Source organism: Pantherophis guttatus, chromosome 2 (genome assembly GCF_059756535.1).
Source record: "Pantherophis guttatus breed Tessera chromosome 2, ASM5975653v1, whole genome shotgun sequence".
NCBI classification, from domain to species: Eukaryota; Metazoa; Chordata; class Lepidosauria; order Squamata; family Colubridae; genus Pantherophis; species Pantherophis guttatus.
Window position 1 is genome coordinate 35084359 of NC_142064.1, and position 27954 is coordinate 35112312.

The 27954-nt window shown below is 39.4% G+C and overlaps 1 protein-coding gene across 2 annotated transcripts in view; it reads right to left on the minus strand.

Moving 5' to 3' along the window:
• IQGAP2 (IQ motif containing GTPase activating protein 2) overlaps window positions 1-27254 on the minus strand; it is a 127978-nt gene extending 100724 nt beyond the window's left edge. For both annotated transcript variants that reach the window (XM_034441098.2, XM_034441095.2), the window contains exon 1: window positions 26430-27254. In XM_034441098.2, the coding sequence (XP_034296989.2) occupies window positions 26430-26481 (52 nt within the window). In that variant the 5' untranslated portion in view covers window positions 26482-27254. The remainder of the gene's footprint in view (window positions 1-26429) is intronic.
• Between the last annotated feature and the right edge of the window lie 700 nt (window positions 27255-27954).

A 27954-nucleotide genomic window follows, 5' to 3' on the forward strand; every position in this document is an offset into this window, starting at 1 on the left:
TAAATCAGGCCACGGGCCTAGGTCAATTTCTATTCAGCACAACTGATTCACAACTGAATCTCTATTCAGCTGCAACCGACAAGTGTAAAAAATTGTCATAAGTAACTTTTTCAGTGCTGTTATAACTTTAATGGTCACTTAACAAATGGTTGTAAGTCTATGATTACCTATTGTATACTCTGTATATCAAGTTTTTAAAGCTCTGAACTATGTCAATTCCTGCAGCGAGTCTCCAAATAATTCCGGCATTATTTATCACTGAATAGATGCAAAAAGTTCTTCTGATCTATAAGCAAAATAGGTAGAAGCTTTTTATTCCTATTTTATTTACTCATATTCGGTAAATTTGTACCCAGAATGATTCAGATTTTTTAAAAGTGACCTTTACTTCCTGTTTAAATTGCATTTGCACATCAAAACCTACAAGAATGAAGGGCATCTCTAATAAATGTTTTTATAAATAAGGTCAATGTAAAATTGGAAAAAGCTAAGCAATATAGCAATTAAATAAAATGGTTCCAAATGCAGGATTTGAATTTTGATTTATGGATGTTTTCAGTCAAAATCAGTATCTCTGGCAAAATTACTTTAACATTTTGGAAATGAACTGTACTCCCTTATCTAATAAATTGGCTGCTGGAACAATTTGAGTCATTTGGGGTTCTTGTAATGAAATTATTTTCATGCTTCTTGTTCCTCATATACAAACCCAGATTACAAACTAATTAGTACAAAAGTTATTTACACGAAGAGTCTGGCTCTGTGCTGATGCAAAATTACTACACATTTTCAACATATATGCGTGCATATATGACAACATTCTACAATATTCATGGATTAATGAAAGATAATTTAAGACTAGGTAACCTGTATCTTATTATTTTCAGTCATGTCATGTGATAATTAAACTTATATGCGCACCGACACTCATGCCCTCGTCACGTCACGTCTGGACTACTGCAACGCTCCCCTTGAAGAGCACTCGGAGGCTCCAACTGGTCCAGAATGCGGCTGCGCAGGTGGTTATGGGTGCGACTCGGCGTACCCACGTGACACCCCTCCTGCGCGAGCTGCACTGGCTCCCGGTGGTCTTCCGGGTGCGATTCAAGGTGTTGGTCACCATCTTTAAAGCGCTCCATGGCTTAGGACCGGGGTATATACGAGACTGCCTTCTGCCATCAACAACCTCCCACCAGCCAATACGCTCCCACAGAGAGGGGCTCCTCAGGGTGCCGTCGGCCAAACAATGCCGACTGGCGACACCCAGGGGGAGAGCCTTCTCTGTGGGGGCACCAGCCCTCTGGAATGAGCTGCCCCTAGAGCTTCATCTTAGCCCCGACCTGCGTACTTTTCGCTGCGCCCTTAAGACTCTTCTGTTCCAGCAAGCCAGACTGGCCTAGTATGAATTTTAAAATGGGTGTATGTGTGTTTTAATTCACTGGCCAAATTTTATATTTGATTTTAATTGGTTTTAAATTTTATAAATCTATGTGTTTTAATCTGGCTGTACACCGCCCTAAGTCCTTCGGGAGAAGGGCAGTATAGAAATCTAATAAACTTGAAACTTGAAACTATATGCAACTGTAAAAATTGCAAAAAGAAAGCACAATGTTACCAAGCAAGATAAGCAAGATTAAAGACTAATTACTATCTCAAACTTCACTGTGGATACAGTACTTTCTATTAGAAGGGCATAAATTACAGGTTTTGGGGGCAAGCAGATATATCATAGGACCGTGATGGCAAACGTGTGGCATGCAGCGCCCTCTCTGATGGCATGTGAGCGGTCACCCCAGTTCAGCTCTGCTGCGCATATGCACACACCTCCCGCTAGCCAGCTGGTCTTTGGGTCCCTGCTGCGCATGTGCGGGGTGAACGTGCAAGCACAGGAGGCGGGGCACCCACATGCATGTGGGGGGCGCATGCAAGACCACATGCGTACATGCGTGCGGGGCAGGGCATGTACAGCGGGGACCACACGCACATTGCATTTTGGGGGTATGGGCGCACGCATGCGCGCTTTGGGCACTCAGTCCAGAAAAGGTTGGCCATCACTGTCATAGGACAAAGCAAGCATGATCATCAATATAATTTACTAAAAGAGCTACAGATTTTGCCATCATTCAACTAGAGAATAATTTGGATCTGAAGAATCAGGAATACATTTCCACACATTTAAAGAAACTTGTGGCTTGTTTTTTCTAACATTTTCAAATTCCCATTAACTGGAAATTCTGGGTGTTGCTATCCTAGTGTATTGGGGAAGTGAGGAACAAACTTGAAGAAGACTGCTTTATCCAAAATACTATAACAATTCTATTAGAAAACATATGTTGGTATATGTTAGAAATAGTGAGGGGAAGTTCACTAAGCATACCAAAACTATTAGCTCATTGGAATCAGATCTATATTAAATTTTAAACTCTTTTGAGTCCAAACTTACGAAGCTTTTTTAAAATCAAGCTTCTAGCACATCTATTCATACTGTCTCCTCCAATTATTTCCATCCTGATGGATATCTGAAGTGTTAAATGACTATCATTCTTAACCACTAATATCTTCAACATCTTGCTGAAAATAGTGTCAGTTATAGGCTAATACATGTGACAGGAAGACATCAGACTTCTATCTAATTATCATTTGTTCTATTCTAAATGATGACAGTTCTCTTTCTTAACTCTACTGCCTGAAATCTTTTAATTAATAATAATTAAGGTCTGAACTTCCTCCATTCAAAGATTATGTTCCACTACTAAGAATAGTTATTTGGGAAAAATGTGTTTCTATAGCTGAAACTATTTTTCTCTACTATCTCAGAATTTAAGAACCACTTTATAATCCATTTTCCACTTGCAAAAGACAGGAGTTAGCAATTAAATGCTATCATGGAAATCATCCACTGAGCTGACTCATTATTTAGGACATGATCTCTTAAGGTCCCTTCAGTCTAATTCTATGCAATCTGTCAAACAGACAGAGATAATCCATAGTTAGTCACGCATCTTCCCGGTCTAGTCAATCAGTTCTTTATTATGGCCAAAATTAGAATTTCATTTCTAAGAGACAGAAATTAAAAATTAAATGTTTAAAAACAAACTACAATAACCAAATAATCAATATGATTAGAAACAATAGCAAAAAAAAAGGCTTCAAAGAAATTGAATTACATATCATTAATAACCACTGTGCATTAAATAAATCAGAATAACCTAGAAACTTAGTTAACAGAGCAAGGAAGATACAAAACCTAATTTTGTATTTTTATAAAATGGGTAGCACTATAATACATGAATTGCATTTTCAACCACCAGTTCAGCAACAACAAACTCTTACAGAATAAGAAATATTCTAGAACTTTCTTTGAATGAAAGCTGTGGAAAGTGAATTAAAACATACTAAAGTCAGTGATCTCCTAAATTTAGGGATGGATATTTTGTTTAGGTACTATACTTTAAAAAGGAGAACAACTATTTAAAAAAACTCTTTAGGGAGGGCTGATAAATCTAATTGACTTTCTACAACCATAACAATTAAAGTTTGACACCACCTATTTAGTCTTTATGTGTATTTATACGTATTTTATATATACTTTATTTGTATTTATAATACAGTAATAACATCATGTGAAAATTCATAACTCTGCAGCTTCTATAATTAATCTCCAATTTAAAGGTAATTAAACTTTCAGTTTAAAGGTATCATTGAGGATCAAACAACCTCAGACCACAGAAAAAAAACAATAGTTTCAACCAGAATGTAAATATAGATAGCCATCTGCTGGTTTCCACAGTATTCACAACAGCTTCAAGGTGAAGGACTACATTAGGCATATTTCACACCATCTTCCTTGTCTATATAATTTAAGTCAATGTTTCTCAACCATGGCAATTTGAAGAAGTGTGAACTGTGCTGGCTGGGAATTCTGAGACTTTTAGTCCACACATCTTCAAGTTTCCAAGGTTGAGAAAAATTGAGACAGCAGCTTTCCTTTCTATAGGACTTTATTTTTCAAAACTATTTGTGGACAACCTTTGGGGGAGCTGAGGGTTGACTTAATTTTTTATGAGGAAGGAAGGGATTTCAAAAGTTAGGAGGCTGCCAACAGAAATGGCTGAATCATGCAAGCAGTACCAGAAATTCTATTTTTTTCCCTTAAAAAGTTGGAGCTTATTTTTTTCTTCATTACATCTGTTTTAGAGGTTGCATTAAGATAGTCGTGCATTTTCCACCATAGAACAGAAAAAATGCACTGCCCAATGCCTTCCCTACATTGAAATCAGGGAAGGCTGTGGATAGTATTTCAAAAAAAAGACCCTACAGAAGCTCCTCTATAACAGATAACAACGATGACAATAAATGAAGCAACGTTGTCATTCCATATGTTGCAGAAATATCAGAAAAGTTCAGGAGGATTTTCAACCAACACAACATACGTGTACACTTCAAACCTAAGAATACAGTACACTAAGACTAAGACAGAAGCTTTTCCACCCCAAGGATAAAACACCTAGACATAAACTGAGCAACATGGTATATGCAGTACAATGCAGTGAGCTATGTGCAAATCTGTACATTGGGGAAACAAAACAACCACTTCATAAATGTGTGGCACAACATAGGAGAACAAACCAATCAGGACTAGATTCAGATGTCCATCTGCATTTAAAAGACAAAGGCTACTCTTTTGAAAACAGCAAAATCCACATTTTGGAAAGAGAGAATTGTTGGTTTGAAAGAGGGGTCAAAGAGGCCATTTATGTCAAAATTGAACTGCCCTCTCTCAACAGAGGGGGAGGGATACGACATCATCTATCTCCAGTCTACAACACAAGTCCTTTCAACAGTTCCAAGAAGGCTTCACACCCATTTGCACCACTCAGATGACCCTGATGACATAGATAAACCTCTGCAAGGAGTATAAATCCTTCTATTCCCCATCATCCAGTCAGAGCTGAAGAAGCTTCTTGGATGAGAAGTGAAGTCTTCAAAGAAAAACCAGGAAGTCCAGTTGCCTCTTGAAAAAGCACCTTTGGGATGTAATAGATATACTATTTAATAAACTATTTGTTGGGATCAATTTCAGATTTCCATTTGCACAAATTAATGTTTAAGAGAGATATAGTATTGTCTTACCATCTCTCTTACTAGCACTTTTATAAATTGCTTCATAAAGAGAGAAACCTCTGCCTTTTTGAAAAAAATCCAGATTACATAGATAAATAGAACATAGAAACATGAGTCTCCCAACATTGCTATGGCAACTAGACTAAATGGTAGGCAAGTGGACTAAACATCAAATTGAGCTTTTTGTTTAAAAAATCTTGTGCCTTATAGAACATTCAAAACAGCAAAATGGCAAATCTTTAATTTGTCTACTCTCAGTATTTAATCATCTTGAGAGAAAAGTAAAGGCATACCAAAAATCACATTTTAAGAATCTGCTTGAAGAATAGGTTAGTAAAAGGGTAAGATTCCATAAAAAAAGGCAGCTTCATGAGAAATGTTGCTATGTTACAAAATGTATCTATACATATTACAGAAGACTGAAACCATAAATTAGTTGAATGGGCATCGATGAATGCAAGGTTTAAGGTAATCAGACTTACAGAAGTAGCTGAAAAAAGCTAACCTATATATAGCCATCAGGATCCAGAGGAAGATAAGTATGTAAGTGGATTTTGACATAGTACTCAATAAACATTTGTTATTCAAGCTTTCCTTAATCAGTTTGACTTTAAAGATGCATTGAACTAAAATTCTCATAATCCCAAGTGAGTTTAACCAATAGTATTTTAGCCTAAAACACAACTGGAGGATTTCCAGTTTGGGATGGACCAAGTTGTCAGTAAAATATGAAAATTAACACATCCTGTATTACCTTACCAAAAGTGTGGCCTCATAGTCAACACTGGGTGGGTTCATTTGTTAAGTATGGTTTAACTTAGAATAGCTGGGTTCACAGAAGACACTATGCCAATAAACCACACTATGATTATGCATGATGTACAAAGTCATTGCACTCAAGCACTTACAAGTATAAGCCTACAAATCAGATGCCTGCAATAATGCTGACAATTTACACTTCTATATTGCAGTGGAAAAGTTCACACAAACCAATAAGGAAAGACAATTGCCTGATCCACAGATAATGCTAAACTATAACTGAGTGAGTTATCAAATCATGCCAAGTCAAAATAAACCAATCACATAGTAAATTGTTACAGGTTAACCACATTATTGTGTGTGTCCCAGTTTCTAATGATATATTTTTGAACAATTTATTTAATATATTCCACAATGTATTATTCTCAAAGATATTTTTAGTAAAATAGGTGGTACCTGGCTCAATAGCTGTAACTGCGAGAGGGATCTTGGAGTCCTAGTGGACAATCACTTAAATATCAGGACCAGCCCGCGATGCCTCTGCCAGCTAGAACGGACTGTGTGCGGGGGGTGGGGGGCGTGGCCTGTTTTCAGTCTCCATGGCCTCCTGCAGCACTCTGCTGGCCAAAAATGGCTTGATTAGGTGGTTGGACTAGAAGACCTCCCAGGTCCCTTCCAATTCTGTTAGTCTATTACAGCAGTGAACATACCTAACATTCCTTCCTTCTATTTTTCCCACAAAAACCACCACCCTATGAGGTCAGATGAACTGAGAGAAAGTGACTGGTCTAAAGTCACCCAACCTAAAGTGAAGCCTAATTTGAAACTAAAACTAACAATTTCTTGATTTCTATCCTGGGGCCTTAACCACTGGACCTACTTGGTCCTTTAGATGACATACAGGTTACCCAAAGGAGTTCATACTCCCAAACTACAAGCTGGTCAATAGATGACCTTCAGCTATTCCTTTAAATTCAGCATGTCACTATACACAGCAGTTAATATCACTTCATATCTCATGTTACTGTTAAAATAGTATAATCAATAAAGCTTTTGGCTTAAAACCTGCTGATCCTTGTTTTGAGGATCAGTGCAGTATAATGGCTAAATTATGGGACTTGGAATAAGGAGATCCAACCCAACAGTTTAGTGGGTGACTTTGGACAATCACTTTCCCTCAGCTGTTCTGACCCAGCTTTAGCAGAAGCAAGAAACAGACTCCTGGTCATGAAAACCCCCTCTTTATTTACCTCTTGTGAATTAATTGCATTCACCCACCGAAAAGTCCAGGCAATAGTCCTTAAATGAGTTAACTGCAGTAACAGACCTTATCAGTTCCTTGCAATAATTGCAAGGCCGTGAGCTCCCAGCCGAAAGGCTGCAAATTAAGTTCTGGCAAGCAGTCTCTGTGATACAAAACACAATGACCAAAATCTTCAGAAATATGAACTGTTGTTTCCTACGACAACCACTCCCCTTTCCTTCTATTTATTCCCCAGCCAGGGAGGGGCCATTCATATCCACATGTGGTTTGCTTCCCAAGTCGACTCCTTGTCCTCTGTTATTCACCTCTCCTAACTGTTCTGCGCCTATGTGCATCTGGAACAGGCACCAGTTGTTCTTCCTCCTCACTCATATCAGCCTCCAAAGACAGCTGCCTCTCTGGTGGCTGGGAAATGTCGGACGGTCCTGGCTCTATCTCTGTGTCTGATGCAGAGCATCCATCAGAGCCTTCTCCAGACTCCAGAACTGGCCCAAGTTCCTCCTTAACCTCCTCATTGTCCGAGTCTGCCACCAGCTCTGCATCAGCCTAACAACAACATCAGCCTAACCTATCTCACAAGGCAGCTGTTGTGGAGGAGAGAGCATTACATATATTGCCTTGAATACCTGTTATGTAAGGTAGAATATAAATTAATCATTTTTTTAAAAAAATCAGGACTTCCACATCCTCTTTGGCATCAACTGAAAAGATACAGAGTTGGGTGTTGTCAGAAAAATTCTGAATGACATCGCCAATGAGTTTACATAAATGTCAGAAAGCACTGCAAGAACTTTAACAAACAAAGGCAGTGAATAAACCAACCCCCATTTTGGCTTGAATGTCTTAGCAAGACCTGGATGTACATTAATAGTTTTCAGATAATTTATTATTATTTATAAGCCATGAGATGGTGGATTCTATCATGTTCTAAAATTATAGTATTTCACAAAGTAAATTCATCTCAAGAATAAAGTATACTATACTTTCGTATCCATCTAGAGTTTTCCTGATATATTTATTTATTAAATTTATATACCACCCATCTCCCCAATAGCTGTGATTCTGGGTAGTTTACAGATATATAGAGCTGAATTACTCTTTAGTGTAATTCTTATTACCATAATTCTGTAGTAAATTTAGGAAAGTGAAAACATGCATATAAGTGAAAAACTGAAGATCTAAATAAAATAAGATTATCTAATCTCTAGATAGATTAGATAGACAGACAGTTATTAAAGACAACTGCATGTCCTGATTATATAGTTTCTAAAGGTAACTGTGACCTAAAACAAATGGTACTTAATTTCTTCAACCACTTTATGCTCTGTTGAAGAAATACTACCCTGTTTCTCCCAAAATAAGAGATCCCCTGATAATAAGCCCAATCGGGCTTTTGAGTGCATGGCAATAAGGCCAAGCGCTTATTTCAGGGTTCAAAAAAATATAAGACAGGGTCTTATTTTCGGGGAAACACAGTATTATCTTATTGGTAAAATAGCCAACTGATCTTTCACCTCTTGCCTTCAACTAATTTGTATTTAGTTCATGATCACATGAAATTAATAGTCTATGCAGTTCCAAAGTTATTTGCCACTGGAGAGAGGCCAGCCAGCTATTAAAAACCCAGTCGTACTTTTACAAAAAAGTTGGCTCATAATGAAAAGTTCTGAAGTAAAGCTAAGTAGACAGGCTAAATTAAATCTCAGTTTTGTTACAACCTTTTCTTAATAAAGAAAATCAAGGGGGAAACTTTTTCCCAATCAAAAAACACCATGAGAAAAATTATTCTCAATTTTACAGTAGAATGAAAACACATTAAAACACAAATTTTTCAAAAGGTAGATATTATAATGCTAGTCATATAAAGGGAGATGCAAGGTGGAGTTCACAGACATTGCTTTGGCAGTTAACAAAAAGTGGGTCAATTTTTTTTTATTAATTTAATAAAAAACACTCTTCTTTTTGTATGAATTTTACAGAAATAGAACTAATCTAAGTATTCAGATAAAAGTTTAAAACAAATTGGAACTGGCTGCCTTTGTTAATTACTGAATATTGATAGCAATAGCACTTAGACCTATATACCACTCCATAGTGCTTTACAGCACTCTCTGGACAGTTTCCAATGTCAGCATATTGACCCAACAATCTGGGTCCTCATTTTACTGACCTCGGAAGGAAGGCTGAATCAACCTTCAATCCCATCAGGATCAAACTCCAGGCTGCAGGAAGAGTTTGCCTGCAATACTGCACTCTAACCATTGTTCCACCAGGGCTTCTTTTGATTTTATTTTGATTCAGGTAGTCCTGACTTAACACCCATTCATTCAGCTAGTGTTCAAAATTATGACACCATTGAATGAGGAGTAGTTACAATGGGTTCTTGTAGCTTTGGCTGTTGAGCTTCCCTCTGTTCATGTGATTGCAATTTGGGTGCTCAATAACCAGCTTGGAATTATGACATTGCTGTATCTATAGTCATATGATCACCATTTCCCCCCTTCATTGCTATCTTCTGACAATTGAAGTCACTGAGGAAATTGGCAAAAGGTCACAAATGGTGATCACATGATCAAGGGATTATGTGACCCCACAGAATCTATCTAACAACAGCAACTAGGGCTACTGATCATGGTAGGAGAAACTTGTCAACCTATCCCCTGTCATGGTCCGATCATTCCCTCCTCAGGCTGGACTTTCTCTCCGTCATCCCCCGCCGCTGGGAGGCAGAACCAGTGAGATTGTTCCGCCCCAGGCACCTGATGGACCCGGAAGGATTCCTGACGGAGCTTGGGCCTTTTCCCGCCTCCTTATCCCACGATTTGTCTGAGGCCTTGGTCGCGGCCTGGGAACAGGCCGCAGTGGGGGCCTTGGATCGAATCGCGCCTTTGCAGCCTCTGACCCAACGCAGATCCTGGGTGGCTCCCTGGTTCACCACGGAGCTCAGGGAAATGAAGCGTCGGAGAAGATGCCTGGAGGGCGGTTGGAGATCCTCCCGATCCGAATCTGACCGAACACAGTTAAGAACCCATATTAGGTCTTATCTTGTGGCAATGGAAGCGGCAAAGCGCCAATATTTTGCCGCTCTCATTGCATCTGCAGAAAATCGCCCAGCCGCTCTGTTTAGAGTGACCCGCTCTCTCCTCAATCATGGAGCGAGGAAGGATCTCTTGCAGGGCAGAGCTGAGGATTTTGTACAGTTTCTGCAAGATAAAATCACTCAGATTCGGACTGGGTTGGACTCTGACTGGGCAGAGTCTGACGAGTCGACAGGGGCCTGTCCTGATGGTAACATCTGGGTTGAATTTGAGCCTGTTTTGATAGATGAAGTGGACAGGATCATGGGTCGACTGGGTGCCTCCACATGTTTATTGGACCCTTGTCCCTCCTGGCTCGTTTCTGCAGCCAGGGAGGTGACTGGAAGCTGGATTCAAGCAGTTGTCAATGCTTCTTTGAGGGAAGGGATCTTCCCCACCGCCTCAAAGAGGCAGTGGTTCATCCCCTCCTCAAGAAACCCACCCTGGATCCAGACTCCCTTAATAACTATCGTCCAGTCTCCAACCTTCGCTTTATAGTGAAGGTTGTTGAGTCTGTGGTGGCACAGCAGCTCCCGCAGTTCCTGGAGGAAACTGACTACCTATCGGGTTAGTTGTACCAATCGGGTTTCAGGCGCGGTTAAGCACGGAAACGGCACTGGTCGCCCTAGTAAATGATCTCTGGCGGGCCAGGGATAGGGGTTGCTCCTCCATCCAGGTCCTTCTTGACCTCTCAGCGGCTTTCGATACCATCGACCATGGTATCTTACTGCAGCGACTCAGGGGTTGGGGGTGGGAGGTACCGTTTTACGGTGGTTCTCCTCCTACCTCTCAGGCCGCTCGCAGTTTGTGTGGATGGGGGGAGAGAGATCCACCCCGAGACTCCTCACTTGTGGGGTGCCTCAGGGGTCGGTTGACCTCCCTCTGCTCTTTAACATCTACATGAAGCCGCTGGATGAGATCATTCGTGGTTTCGGGGTGAAGTACCATCAATATGCTGATGACACTCAGCTTTACATCTCCACCCCGGATCACCCTGGGGATGCCCTTTCTGTGATGTCCTGCTGCCTGGAAGCGGTGCGGGCTTGGATGGGAAGAAACAGACTCAGACTCAACCCATCCAAGACTGAGTGGCTGTGGATACCGGCATCTCTTGATCTAGTGGCCCCGTCACTTGTGATGGGAGGGGAGATCCTTACTCCCTCAGAAAGGGTCCGCAATCTGGGGGTCCTCCTGGATTCATGGCTATGTGTTTTTAATATGGCTGTACACCACCCTGAGTCCTTCGGGAGAAGGGCGGTATAGAAATTTAATAAACTTTCAAACTTTCAAACTATCCCTAGATCATCATTTGACGGCCGTGACCAGGGGGGCCTTCACACAGGTACGCCTTGTGCGCCAGTTGCACCCTTTCCTAGATCGGGATGCCCTTGCCACGGTCACTCATGCCCTTGTTACGTCTCGGTTGGACTACTATAACACCCTCTACATGGAGCTGCCCTTGGGATGCACCCGGAGACTACAGTTAGTCCAGAATGCGGCCGCACGGGTTGTTACGGGGGCTTCTCAGTACTCCCGTGTGACACCTCTCCTGCGCAAGCTGCACTGGCTGCCGGTGGCTCTCCGGGTTCGTTTCAAGGTGCTGGTGCTCACCTATAAAGCCCTACATGGCTTAGGCCCGGGGTATCTGCAGGATCATCTCCTGCCTTCCTCCCACCATCCGGTGCGCGCTCACACAGAGCGGGCCTCTTCAGGGTGCTGTCAGCCAGACAATGTTGGCTGGCGGCCCCCAGGGGGAGGACGTTCTCTGTGGGAGCGCTGATCCTCTGGAATGGGCTGTCCACCGGCCTCAGGACAGCCCCGGACCTCCTCTCCTTCCGCCGCAAATTGAAGATGTGGCTTTTTCACCAAATGGGCTGAATCCGTAGGGGTGACTTCAAATAATTTTAATAATTTTTAATTGATTTTAATTTAATTTTAAACTGATTTTAATTGTTTATGTAATTCTTTGTTTTGTTTTTGTAAGCCACCCTGAGTCCTACGGGAGAAGGGTGGCATATAAATTACATACATACATACATACATACATACATACATACATACATACATACATAAATACTGGAACTGCTATGGTAAATTGGCAGGTCATGTGATGTCATGCCTTAATACTATGTCAATTGGGAGCAATTCATGCTCCCAATTTCTATGCGGTGAGGATTACTTTTAGGATGTCCTAAATGTTCTGACCTAGGCTTCCTGATATATACACCAAGAGTTTATAAATAGTCCAACAGAAGTCTGCCACAGTCCTTCGGATAAGGCTGGTAAACACCCATCTTTATCTTCTTTGACATGCTGCCAAAGACCTAATTGGCAATTATCTTGGCAAGGCCACATGGAAACACAGAGTTAAAAATGGAGCTTCAAAGTACAAACCGACACCATCCACAACGTTGCTTCCTGCAAAGGCCCACGTCCCTTTGTTCTTCCTTTATGTCTTATGGGAGGGGCCAATCATGTCCAAGCTTACTCCCGAGTCGTCCCTTTTGTTTTAACTGTTCTTGCCTTCTAGCAGCTCTGCGCATGCGCGCACTAGAAACAGGCTCCCCCTGTTCCTCTGCCTCTCTGATGTCCGACTCTGATGTCCGGAGTCCGCACAAAATTCCCAAATGGCCCATCTCTGCCTCCAACGCAGAGCTCTCGTCCGAGCCTTCCCCAGACTCCAGGACTGGCCCATGTTCCTCCCCAGACTCCTCACTGTCCGACTCTGCTGCCAGCTCCACAGGCTGCTGGTGGACCACAACATTAAACCTGCAACCATCATTTAATAGATTACCACATGCATTTGCCCAGTGAACTTTTTGTCCCCAGTTTTAATTGTATTTGTACTGTTTACACACTATTTTCCCTTCTTTTTGTCTTTTAGTGCCAAAGCCTCCTTAAAAAAGCTTCTATTATTAGTATAATTATTGTCCATAGAACTTCAAACTCAAAAGCAAAATTTTTGTACAAATTCCAGAGATTAGGTGCTAAAGTGGCCAAGCCGTACATCCAAAACTTTCATTCTGTTTCCCAATCCAGAGGCCCCAGGAATAAACTACTGAAATACAAAAACAAACCACTGAACAACACTTGTAGAGTTTTTCCCACAGTTATGGGAAAGAAATAGGTGGATTAAGTATTCAGTAGTCACCAAGTATTTATGAACTTTTAAGCAAGCCAACCCTAAAAGGAGTGCAGTGGTTTCATAAGTACCTTCTGTAGGCTACAATTTTTAAAAAATTACATTTCGCCTTTAGCTACATTCTTTTATTTATCCAAGGTATCCAAAATCTTAGGAAGGGAAACAAATCTCAAATCAAATTATCGCCTTTTGATAAAACCTCTTTTGGAAAAGTATTAACTACTGTGCTTGACAATAATATTTATAACCATATATACTTGATTTTTATTGAGATAATTCATAATTTTCTAAAACTGATCCATTTTTGAAAATAAGAACTGACCTTTTCGTTCATTTTGCTTTGTTTTTTTATTTAAACTATAGACAGAAGAAAATATCTATTGCATTTTGTATTTTCAGTGGAAAACAAGCATGCTTTCTATTCTTGTAGCCTTTACTGCAGACACAGATATTCCTATTTAACCAAATATGCTCCATCTAGCCTAATCAAATCTATGTAATTTTACCCGTTTAATTTTAAAGCTATCATTAATTGCAGGCAAAGGCTTTTCCAACAGTGTTTTCTTCTGTCCCTCCCACATTGCTGGGTATGAGAGGGAGAGTGAATTGTTTGTATGCCCAACAGAAGACAATTAGGAGTCCTGATGAATTACAAAAATCTGGTATTTACTTTGTGACCTTTTCAATTATTTAAAGGAAGGGGGTAAGATAAAAACAAGGAAGAGAGAGGCATAAAATCACTAAATAACTGCTTCCCGCAAAAAACGAAAATACAAGTTTCTATAATCTGTTATCAGAATCACATTAGAATTAATTTGAATCCTTATTCCAATCCAGTAACCCTGGGAAGCATTCATTTTAGTATAATTTTAAGGCTATTATATTTCAAATAATTGTAATTGTACATTGCCCAGAGTCACTTCTCATGAGATCAGGACTATATAAATTTGATTACTAAATAAATAACAATTCAGCATCTATTAACTATTTTGTTATATATAGATAATCCTTCCTTAATAAATTCAATTGGAATTGGCAACTCAATCACTAAGCAATCCATTTATTAAGCAAAATATCAATGACTGCAATGACATGTTTTTACTGACAGAATCTCCATTGATCCTGTTTGTTAAAAGCCACCTATGAAGCATTTAAATGGCAATCATGCGACAGTGGAACGCTGCAACCATCATGAATGACTATTGATTTTGAAGCACTGAATCGATCATGTGACCAGGGAAGCTACAAGTGTTCTTAATTGCAAACTATGGTTGTAAAGCTACTTTTTTGGCTCTGTCGTAACTTTGAATTATATTTAAAATAGAACAACAGAGTTGGACGGGACCTTGAAAGTATTCTAGTCCAACCCCCTGCTTAAGCACCACTTAAGCACCACCACCCTAAACCACTTCAGACAAATGGTTATCCAGCATCTTCTTAAAAATTTCCAGTGTTGGAGCATTCACAACTTCTGCAGGCAAGTTGTTCCACTGATTAATTGTTCTAAATGTCAGGAAATTCCTTAGTTTTAAATTGCTTCTCTCCTTGATTAGTTTCCACCCATTGCTTCTTGTTCTTGTTTGGGTTTTTTTTTGTAAACAATCATTTTTATTTGTATTTTTTATCAAGCATATATTTTATGACAGATACAAGTGTAAACATAATTATAAATACATGAAAAGGATATGAATAAAAGAAAACATTAGGACAGGGACGGTAGGCACGCTGGTGCACTTAAGCACACCCCTTAAAAACCTCTTAGGAATGGGGTGAGGTCTACAGTAGACAGTCTAAGGTTAAAGTTTTGGGGGTTTATGGAAGAAACCAAAGAGTCAGGTAATGCATTCCAGGCGTTGACAACTCTGTTACTAAAGTCATATTTTCTGCAATCTAATTTGGATCAGTTTAACATGAGTTTGTATCTATTGTGTGCTCTTATATTGTTTTGGGTTGAAGCTGAAGTATTCATTGGCTGATAGGACATTGTGGTAGATGATTTTATGTACTATGCTTAGGTCAGACCGAAGACAGCAAAGTTCTAAGTTGTCTTAGCCCAAAATTTCAAGTCTGGTGGCATAAGGTATTTTGTTGCGAGCAGAGGAGTGGAGGACTATTCTTGTGAAATATCTCTGGACTTGTTCAATTGTATTAATGTCCGATATGCAGTGCAGGTTCCAGACAGATGAGCTGTATTCAAGAATTGGTCTGGCAAAATTTTATATGCCATAGTTTGCAGTTCAATTTTACCGGAGAAGAAGCTTCGCAAGATTAGGTTAACAACTCTTAATGCTTTTTTAGCATTAAAAAAAAAAGTTCTACCCTCAGGTGCTCTGGAGAATAGTTTGATTCCCTCTTCTTTGTGGTAACCCCTGAGATATTGGAACACTGCTATCATGTTTCCCCTAGTCCTTCTTTTCATTAAACTAGACGTACCCAATTCCAGCAACCGTTCTTCATATGTTTTAGCCTCCAGTCCCCTAATCATCTTTGTTGCTCTTCTCTACACTCTTTCTAGAGTCTCAATATCTTTTTTACATTGTGGCGATCAAAACTGAATGCAGTATTCCAAGTTAACTGTTATTAAATTGAGCAAGTTATTGAGCAAGGACCATCTGTTCTGATTCTGAAATATGCATAGCACTTGACATCAGTATTCTGCATTAACAACTGTAATGAACTATTCAGAAAGACCTGAGCGTTTCTTACTGAATAACATTCAGTCTACACCATTTATAACTATTATGAATTTGTTCGGTTTGCAAGCAATTGTTTCACTATATGCTTCTCTATACCAAAAATTCCATTTATATTATTGATTTGTATATCAATATATTTGTAACCATAAAGAAAATTAAAATGTATAGAATAAAGCATTAAAATGTGTAACTAAATTTTTTAAAATGCATCTAATGAACAGCTCAGAGAATAGAAAAGAGTTCTACTGAATTTGGGAATTAAGCAAAATAGTGTAAAAGCTTAATTCTTCCACTTCACAATAAGGTTTTTTTTAATAAGAAACCTCTGCTTCATCAAAATATTGAAGTCTTCACAATTTAATGTAACAATTTAAGTAATGAGCTATGGACTTTAACGGTTCCAACAGTGTTTCATAGGCTATATAATTTTTTGATTTTCCTCCAGGAATCTGCAAAAGTATGTTTATCTTGGAAAAAGAAATCAGTCCACCTGTAGCTTTCCCAAAATTTTTACATGAACTCAAGTTGAGATGCCTTGACTTTCTAAAGTAAAAATAGCTTCTAATTGGAAAACCCATTCTATGCCTCAAACCAAAATAATTACAATGTCATAAATGAATCAAAATTTTAAAAATAAAAACAGAGAAAGATGGAGAAATACAAATATCCACCAGGCTGCCTCTTACCAATAGCTTGGAAAGCTCCATAAGATTTCTCTGCCTAAGGCCTAAAATGATAACAAAGATCATCAATAAGATGTCAGATCTAATCACACTTGCCAAAAGAATACAGAAAAGACCTTCCAAAAAGGATCTTAAGATTCAAATAGGCGTGTAATCTTCTTAGCACTTGGATAGAACAGATTAGGAAGTAAAAAAAAATATTCTGAGAAAAATCAACAACAAACCACTTCTAATATTACTGTCAAGAAAACTGTATGGACAAGTTCATCCACCAGAGATGCTACGTTTCAGAAAATTTTCAGTTAAACTGGTCTCAAGTAATAAAAGTTTAATGTTAAAACCGTACAGTGTCACTACCATATATTACTATTCATTCAACTTTGCTGTATGTTTGAGAAAAAACATACAGAACAAGATACAAAACTAAACCACTGCCTCTTACAGCCATCTTAAAGTTGATCTGGATCAGCACTTCTCAAGTCAATATTATATTCATTTGAAAAAAGACCTATAGGAGGCAGATTACTTTGGAGGAGGAAAACAAAAAAAAAATCTGCCTGTGCCTCCCAGCATCCATCGGTATTCATCTGGCTAGCATCCAAACAGCAAACAGCCTGGTCAGCTCAGCACATTATTGCAGCCCCGGCACATGCCTCATTGTGCCCACCACCAGCCAACTGAGCTGAGCTGCTGCCACTGCAGGGCAATGCTGATCAGCTGATTGGTGGTTGGATCGGCCTTCCAGAATACCGCTGATCAGCTGTTCTAGGCAACAGGGATCGCCACTGCCACCTATTGCTGTCTTTCGCCACCGTGACCGTTTGCTGTTCATCGCCGCCACTGTTTGCCGCTGCTGCCTATCACCACTGCTGCCTATCACCGCCGCCATTTTTTGGATGAAGAAAGTGCATTTTATAGTGCGAAAAATATGGTACTACTTAAAAATAAGCAGTCTATTATTTATTAGTATCAGTGGAGAATATCTTGATTGCCAGGAGAAATATCAACAACCTCAGATATGCAGATGATAACACTCTAATGGCAGAAAGCGAAGAGGAACTAAAGAGCCTCTTGATGCGGGTGAAGAAGGAGAGTGCAAAAGTTGGCTTGAAACTCAACATTAAGAAAACTAAGATCATGGCATCCGGCCCTATCAATTCCTGGCAAATAGATGGGGAAGAAATGGAGGTAGTGACAGATTTCATTTTCCTGGGCTCCAAGATCACCCAAATGGGGACTGCAGCCAAGAAATTAAAAGATGCTTGCTCCTGGGGAGGAAAGATATGGCAAATCTAGACAGCATATTAAAAAGCAGAGACATCACCCTGTCAACAAAAGTGTGTATAGTTAAGACTATGGTTTTCCCAGTTGCAATGTATGGCTGTGAAAGTTGGACCATAAGGAAGGTTGGGTGCCAAAGAATTGAGGCCTTTGAACTATGATGCTGAAGAAGACTCCTGCAAGTCCCTTGGACTGCAAAATTATCAAACCAGTGAACCCTGACTGCTCTTTAGAAGGCCAGATCCTGAAGATGAAACTCAAATATTTTGGCCACCTAATGAGAAGGAAGGACTCACTGGAGAAGAGCCTAATGCTGGGAAAGATTGAGGGCAAAAAAAGAAGGGGACGACAGAGAATGGCAGCAAAGATACAGGAAACTAATTCTCTGCTGTGGTGTGGTGGTCTTGGGTTTTTGCAATACTAGGCTGAGTAAGCAGCAAATGCTGATGTTGATTCTGATATATGCCCTTTCCTCTGCTGTCTTTATTGTCCTAAATTTTTTTCCAGTTTGGAGTGTACATCAAGTCTCCAGAACATCTTCCAAAACCTAGGACTCTCCTGGTAAAATTGGGAAATATGGCCAGTTTATATATATATATATAATATATATATAATATATATATAAACTACTGCTTCAGTGACTCCATCCAGCCACCTCATTTTATGGCCAACCAGGATTTTTGTAATTCAGATATAGTAGTAACTGAGCCTGCAAGCATTCTTGAAGTTATGGAGTAACAATAACCTGTAAATGCATACAGATTAATGGTTCTTAGTTTTTATTGTTGTAAATTTGGCCATCCTATCAAAAATCATCTTCGGAGCTGGGGTATGTGTTCAAAGCAGAGGAGGGAACTACTAAAATATAATTCTGTATTTCTATAATTTTTTTTCTACTAGCAGAAGAAAAAAAAAAGGCAATACTAGTCAAACTATGCATTACACACTATATTAAGCTACAATGACATCAGATTCACAGTATTTGTCATTAGGGTAATTTAAAACAGTTCTCCAAAAAGACTAGAAACCTTTAACAGAATATGTCCCAGAGACCTTTAATCTGCTGGTAATTTTAACTTCCAGGTCTAATGTTAGGATCTAACATTAGACCCTAACAAAGGTCTAATAAACAAGCATACCTTTTATCAACCTATTCTTGACTGTGTTGCTGAAAGGTAAGCTTGAAGTAGAAAGCAAGCAGCATAAGCATATCCTAAGATTAGCACATCCTAAAAATTACTTACCTAATCAAGAACTCAAACAGATCTTTGCTCAGTTCATAAGTATATTATGAACTGAGCAATTATTATTTCTCAATTCCAGTTTGCAAACACAGCAAAATCACTACTCCCAAGTCCACCCTCCTATGATGACAGCAAAAAAATTGTCTGGCCCAAAATCAACTTTCAATTTGGAGTGATAAGAGGAAATAGAAACCTTGGGCTTCATTTCATGAAGATTTTTTTAAATTTTTCAACATGGTCCTTTTCCTTGTATAGGCTTCCTCAAAACTGTTTTTTCATGGCTACAGACCACTTCTTTAGATATTGTTTTCATATGATGACGAAGACTGTTTGTAAAAGTCGATGACATAAAAACTTGATATTTAATCTACCACAGAACTTTGATGTGTTCTGTTTTTCCAGAATTTTGTAATGTGTCATTTTATCTTGATCCTGTGTGTGAAAAGTCCCTGAAGTTATCAAAGCTCGTGTCAGAAAGCAATAGTAAATATTTAGTCTTTTCTATTCAAAGAAAACACACAGATTATGAATATAGGTGGAACTCATCCTTATATTAGAGAGAGGAAACTACTGTAAGGCACAGAACATATTTTTAAATTAGTTTCTGATTGGCTTTCCTTAATTTAGAATTCTTTTCAGCACTTTATGTACACAAACGCATAATACAAAACTAAGGTCAAATCTGGATCTCCTGACAATGTAATCTTGTCCCTTCAGTTATCAACTCAGAGGCACATGAAGAAAGCTACAGCTCAACAATGGATTTGCCCTGGGTCCACTTTGGAGTACTCCCATATTGCAACAGTTCCTAATAACAGTCATCAGAATTAATTGCTAATTTAGATTCTAAGGATTAATGTTAAATAAAAACTTATCATTCATCAACTTTGTCTTATATCTGAGAACAATTAGATTGGCTAAGCAGACAAGATACAAGAGTCATCAAGCCTACTCATTACAAGAACTAATATCTGTTTAAATTAGAATTATATTCTACAGAAACAAGTTCTATTATATAATTACACTAAGAAATATTGGGTATGTTGGTCTATCATTGAAATAAAAAGATAAATCAAGCTTTCAGAATTCTTTAACTTTTAAAGGCTATCTATCTGCTATTAAACCCACGCAAGTTTTTAAGCATTGCAATTATTCCTACTTTTCCATGTTCACTCATTTTAAATGCTGACATAAAGCTGCTTACCATATATCTAGAAGAAAGACTTCAGACTGTTATTAGAAGCTTTAGTTCTACATTGCTGTAGTCCTCATTTACTGACCACAATTGGACCCAGCAACTCCATCACTAAATGATGCAGTCATTAAGTGAAATATCACATGACCATGCCAAACCTGCATCAGTTCTGCTGGAAGTTATTAAGTGAATCACCCACAGTTGTTAAGAGTGACACGCGACCGTGATTTGCAACTTACTGCCAGCTTCTCCATTGATTTTGTCAAATTTGGGTGCAAAGGTCACAAGTTGTGATCATGTGACCACTTGGACAGTGTGTAAATTTGAGTACCAGTTGTAAAACTACTTTTTCACTGTCTCTGTAAGTTTGAATGGCTGATAAATAGGATGGACATTAACTGTGGACTACCTATATTGATATCACCCGCTGGGGTCTTGATATTCTGTTACTCTTTATTGGCTGACGTAAACTATAGTAACTCTAATCTGAAATCAAAATATGTACTATACATTTCACTGTTTTCAGTTCAGATCTAATATATGGTACAAGAAGTAAAAGTAGAACATATCTAGTGGTTGTCATGGTATCTGCAGTTCAGAGACGACAACAACAGCCTTAATAGAACTTCCTAACTGCAACACACATTGAAACTTGCTCAGCACGATATGCAAATACAGACACTAATTTCAATGAGCCCAATTTTAATCGAATGGGTTGCATAGGAATTTTGTGCTGACTTCAATTTGTACCTAGGACTGCTAGGGAAAGAGACTTGCTGCTTTATGCATCCTGAAAATTTCAAAACAGCATTTATTCACATCTGTCTCCAGACCTAGTTAAAAAAAAAAAGCCTCTTCACTAAATAGAATGCATAAGTAAACAAAAGTTTAGTAAGTGTGAAATGGAATACCAAGTAAAAAGAATTTTAAAAGTCAAATTGTGTAGATTACCTTGCTGAAGAATACGTAATATTCAAAAAAAAATCTTATCTTTTGAATAAAAAATCATTCATCAATTTCAATCTCCATGTAACTAAATCTAACAAGACAAATGTAGTCTCAAGAAAAATTCCAGTGATGACTTGACCAAAAGGTAAAAAAACAATGAGCAATGTTCAAGTTTTTCATCAAACCAATGAAATAAAAATATAAGAGTTTGATCCCCATCTGAAACATCTAGTTGGTTTCAAGCAGGGGCAATTTGCATACAGTTCCCCAGCCCCCCCCCATTCTTTTTCTTTTTTACAACCACAGAACAGTAAAAATTTATCACTGAAATTCTACAACTACACATAAAAATTCAGTAACATGCTTTTTTAAAGTTTTTTTTTTACAATAATATAATTCAAGATGTATTATGCTGCCCATGGGCTTAGTGTATTTATTTTGCTTTTTTTAAAAAAGTAAGTATGAAAAAATTGAAATTTCAATCCTGGGTCACTGTCATACCTTTACACATTTTGGCCATTTTTTTCAAGTTTTGTCTGTAAAAAGGTTACCTGACTTTGGCCCTTCTAAAGATTGCATCAATATGGCCACCCTGAGCTCCACAGAGAAAAGCCTGGATATAAATGTAATAAATAAATAAATATGGTTTATTTGCTTGATATAAGTTTATAGTTAACTGAGACACCCAAGTATTTTCTCTCCACAAAATCAGGCCATCCTGATGAACTTTATATCAAGCAAATATATTAATCATATATAAAAAGGATGAAGATTAGTATCAAATCTAGCTGCCAAAATTACTGCAATCACTATTTATATGTAGCTAAAAGCTAACTCAAGAAAACTTAATGTTATAGATACACCTAAAATGTACATAGCTAGCAAATATGATTTGTTTTTAAAGAGACATTCGTTTAACTACATAGTCTCGTGTTAAAACCATTACGATTATACAAAAATTAACTTACTCATTGTGAAAAATCATAACCATTTTACTTATAATCTCCTCAATTCCTCTACACAGGAAGGGTGTGTACATTCTACAAGTATAAATTCAATCATGTGGCATGGGATATAATTCATGTTATACTTTTAGATTCAAAACTTCATGCATGCAACCAATTATAAACAGTCAAGTGTACTGAAATGCCCGTTTAAAATGCGGTCTAAGAAAAGATGACACTTCAGCAGTAACTAAGTATGATGACGTAAGCTCTTATGAAAGTTCATAAAATAGATCAGTCACCCAAGTGGTTTTTTAACTCTCATTATTTGATTTCAAATCTCAGGGGGTGGCAACACTTTACCCAACATTGTCTGAGCTTAGAGGCAAATAGAATCAGGCCTGAATCATTCAGAGATAAGAAACTACCAGAAGATATCAAGGCTGTAGAGTAGATCAGAATTCCAGAAGAAGTCAATAGCAAACTATTTCCATACTATTACTAAGAAAACTAGATGGGCATAGCCCTCAATGTATGACAATTGCTATAGTATGGTCATTAAGTGAGTCACCCCATGATCTGATCTGATTTTACGATCATGAGTCACCATGGTCATTAAGTGAACTACATGATTGTCAAGGGAGTCCAGCATATCCAATAGGTGTTTTTTGTCATTTTCTACTGGAAAACAAAAAAAAGTTGCAAATCATGGTCATGTGACCACAGGATGTTGCATGCAGTTGTAAATGTGAGCCGGTTGCCAAGTGCCCAAAATGTGATCATATGACCGGGGCATGCATTTCTGATGATCACACATGCTTTACAGACTGTTAAGCATCATTTCTAAGGCTGTCATAACTTTGACCAGTTATTAAGCACCTGGTTGTTAAGGGAGGACTGCCTGTATATCTATAAAGTCACCAGGAAAGGAATTCAACTGGAAGGAGACTTGACTTCTCATTTGACTTCATCTTTCAAAGAATTTTAAAAATGCAGTAAAAGTATAAAGTGCATGTCAGAATAATTATATTAAGTGGAATTGTTACTTAATTCCCTGTGAACTAAATACGGGGTTAAGCACAACAAGTCTAACAATCCTATAACCTTCTTTCACTTATTAACTCCATTTCAATTAACAGAGGTAGTTAATTAGATTGCCTCAAGCCCAAGTAGTACAGAAAAGCAAAACTTCAGTTTAGAAAATATAAATTAGAGTTGCATATGAAAAATACGGTAATTGAATTGATATTGTTCAAATGAGAGAATGTAGATTTAAGGACACAGCTGTTTGATCTCTGTTGAGCTATTTGGATAAGTCTTTGGATAAGTGAGTTTGCACCTGAGGTTAACACTTATTATAACATGTACATGCAATATAAGAAAATAAACACAGTAAAACCTCATTTTGAGTAAACACTTGTGGAGATACCAGTTATTCCCTAACCTCCAATAAATACGAAAGTATGCCACTGCATGGCAATAATGACATAACTGAGGCAATGATATGACTATAGTTATTATAAAATTAAGGTATAATACTGATGTGAAATAAAAACAATGAAAGTAAAATCAATGTAAAATTAACTGCATCATGTAGACAACTTCAGATACAATTGATCTGTCCTTTATTTGGTGGGATGGGGGGAGTCTAAGGGGAAATTTGGTCATGGCATCCAAATATATTACAAACATTCATTGTAATAGAAATTTGAATTGAAGATTCTCCTAATTTATATTTGTTACCATTAAACAATCCGCCTCCATTTCTTATTCAATTTGACTTACTTTCAAAAAAGATCAAGTAACTATGGCTTAGTGAATAAAGCTCAATCTACTGGAATTACAGACCACAACAGCTAAATTCGTATCACAAACTAAACTAAAAAGTGATTTGTTGGATTTTGACTTAGTGTGACAGTCCAGCCTGGATGTTTGTAACCTGATTGCATCAGCACATATTTCCCAAACAATTAGGAGGAAGATAATAAATAACAGGAAAGTGAGGTATAAATCCAGTAGGAAATTATTTGAGCTTATCTTGTTATATGACTGCCTATAACATTAAAAAGTAAATCCTTCATTTTTAATATCTGCAATATAGGATTCTTCTTTGCATGAGAGAGTCATCTGTGATTCCATCTAAATTTAACCAAATATTAGCTACATTCTGCTCTTGAAACTGTTCCCAATCCTTGCCTTGCCAAACAAGAACTGTTTTCTCCGCCTTGCGTTACTGTCACCCTTGGAAAGGTGTATCTTTTTCCAAACCACTTCCTGCTCAGTCTGAAGGACTCTGAACTTCTGCTACAGAATCACGTGGTTGTCCTTTGTGTAGGCAATGATTGTCAGAGGAAAAACAGCACATTCTTCAGCTGGAATTTTTAGACCTTCTGGGGACATGAGAGCAGTGAGACAAGGTGGGATACTGCAGGAGGAAAAAGGGCCACCAAACCAATGTATCATTTTTCTTTAGTTACCCAAACAAAACTCAACCAGTTTACAACAAGGAGCAAGTTCACCAACAACACTTGACCAGTTTATAACAAGGAGCAAGTTCACAGAAGTCATTCAAAGTACCAGAGCAAAGTTCACAAGGTAGAGCTTATCACTTCAAAGAGGCAAAAGAAAGGTTTCTTTCCCACTCAGGAACCCCACCTTCATCACAGTCTGCTCATTCAGAATTTGTGTACAGGGCAAGCCAGCCTCTTGTAGGCTGTACCACCCAATTTCTATTTCATGTGGATACTCAGGATTTACATAGGCCTAGCAATTAAAATAATGTTGGCGTCTTGGAATTTTAACTGCCCTTTCAAACCTTGCCAAGAGAGGTATATGGAACAGTACAGTACAAGTAATGGGAGTGGTCAAAGTACACAGTACTTGCTTATCTGTATCACAAACTTAATAGCACATACAAGTGTAGTTGGGTAAATATCTACAACAATAGGCATGCCTTTAAAGCCTCAAAGTAATCAAGTTATGACTCAGTTCTGTTAGGTTACTCTGAAAACCAGCTAAAACACAACCTCAGTCTTCCAAAAAACTAATTCTCATGTGTCCCATGTCAAAAAAAAAGTATTCAGGCAGAGAAAATGTCAGAAGGGACAATAAAAAGCTTTTGAGGAAAAGCTGTAAGTTTCCACCTTAAAAACAGTGAAACCAATGCAAGTTCCTTCATATAAGGCATGCAATTCTGAGAGGAAGAACAAGGATTGCTGAGCCCAGCCTGTCATTTTGAAAAATTGTTTCAAATACTGTACTTTTAAATTTGTTTTTAAAAATGTATGCTTACTGCAAATCAGGATGTTGTACAGGATGGGTGACACTGTTAAAGGATGCTAACTTGAGTATCTTGGATCTAAAACCCTATACTTGGGTACAAGTGTCCTTGAACTTCAATTCAGTGGGCTTTCTCTCATATCAATCTTCTCTTAAGGGCCACAAAAGCTACCTCATAGATGCTGATTGTAGATGGCATTTACCTCTGAATGAATACTTTAGGAAACCCTACCTAAAAACCCCAAACCTTACAGAGGGACCATTACTCTCTCTGCCACCACCGCCGCCCTCTCAAAACTACTAGAGACATCTGGTTGAGAGTGACTTTTCACATCCCCTTTCCAAGTCTAAACTTCCTTCCAAAATAAACAGGCAGAATCTTTCCAGGTCTCTCTTAAGGGATCCCAGTAACATGGGACACCCTTGTTAAGTTATTTGCCGGCGCTGCTTGCAGCTTCCAGCTGGAAGGGCGAGAGAAAGCCCATCCTCCAAACCACTCAGGTAACTCAAGCAGAAGCAGCGACAGGTGTTTCCGCCGTGGCTTCTACCGTGAACAGCGCCCCGCCGGGACGCCACCCGTCCCCCGCGCACACATGCCCTCCTCCCTTTCGTGGGGGGGAGGGGGGGAAGGTTTAGGGGGCCGCGCGCACCCTCACCTGAGCGCTCGGGAAGCCTGCATCCCGAGCCCCCCCCCCCCCCCCGACGGAGGAAGGGAGGGGGAAAAAGAGGAAAGGGAAACAAGGTGAGGTTGGGCGCTCCATTTTGGCGGCAACGAAGCCCGAGTGTTACTCACAGCCATAGCGGGGTCTCTGCAAGGCCGGCGAAGAGGGCTCCTCATAATGCATTCTCTTCGGCGCAGCTGGGAGTTCTGTCCAAGCTGGAACAAACTTCGCGGAATCGCCGCCCCCGTAATCCTCGTTTCCCGGAGGAGCACCGCTGCAATCTTTAGCCGTCCTGTAGCCACCGCCGCCGTTTGCTGCTCTCCCAAATGCGGGACACACAAACACACACACTCACACACGCACAGCAGGGGGAGTTGCCTGTTCCTGGCGTCTTCCGCAACAGCCCCGAGGCGGTCTCGCTCGTCGTAACCGCTCTCGCAATCCCTGCCGACCGGAGGCGCGCGCGTCTCGCCGCGGCGCGCGAAAGAAGTTTCGGGGCAGCCTCCTCGAGCCTCCCCCGCTCTTTTTACCTGCCCTCCTTCCAAGCTGCGCCTTCCCGGGCCGGCCAACGCCGGTGTGTGTGTGTTTCTGTGTGTGTTTGTGTAGCCGCCTCCCGCGTGCGCTCAGCTCTTTTGCGGAGTGGGGCCCCCCAAAGTGAACTCTTCCTCCACCCCCAGCTCGGCGCCTTCACTCTTTTCTCTCTCTCTCTTTCTCTCTCTCCCCAGCCCCGTTATTTCATCGCCGGGGAGGGGGGGACGGTGGCTGAGGCTGCTCCACAACGACCTCTGCTGCCCGCAAGAGGCGAGGCGAACGGGTGGGTCGAGCCCCCTTCCTCTCCTCCGCTTGTAATCTGCATAGGCGATTTTGCAGGAGGTCACGGGGAGCTCTCGGCTTTCTGACTTCTTCCCTTCCCCTCGCCTCAGCTCGGCGGCGTGGCTTCGAAAGGTTTGCATGCTGAGCAACACGGGGACACAAGGAAAGAAAATCATTAGGGTGTTTCGTCCTATTTCTGTCCCAGGCAGTTGCTCGGTTACAGAGAAGAACTCCTTTCGTGGCAACTACACTGCTCAAAAAAATAAAGGGAACAAAGCAGAAGACGTCCGAGATCTGAATGAATGAAATAGCCTTATTAAATACTTTGTTGGTTACATACAGTAGTTTTGTGTTCCCTTTAGTTGTTTGAGCAGTGTATAAACTACTGTATGTAAAGAACAAAGTATTTAATAAGGCTATTTCATTCATTCAGATCTCTGATGTCTTCTGCTTGTGTTCCCTTTATTTTTTTGAGCAGTATATTTCACCAGTGGACACCTTTCCCTTATCTGAAATTATTCTTCGCTGCCAGCCTTCAGTCAATTTGTTCACATAATTTGCATTGTGCCAGACATAAATTCACTACAGTTCAGTTCCAGGACGCCTTAAGTGTTTCTAAACATGCATAGATAAACCTTCATTTATGAGCTTATCCCGCAACTGAAAAAGTGAGGCTCTAACCTGGCGCCCTCTAAATGTGTTGGGTGCCATTGTCCCAAAGGTGGTTTTTTTTTTTTTTTTTAAGGCAACTGGACTGGTTTTTTTTTCCTTGGAGAAAGATATTTTGCTATTGATTGCGGGTAAAACAAATGCTCACCAATCTTGACATGCCTCTGATCACAA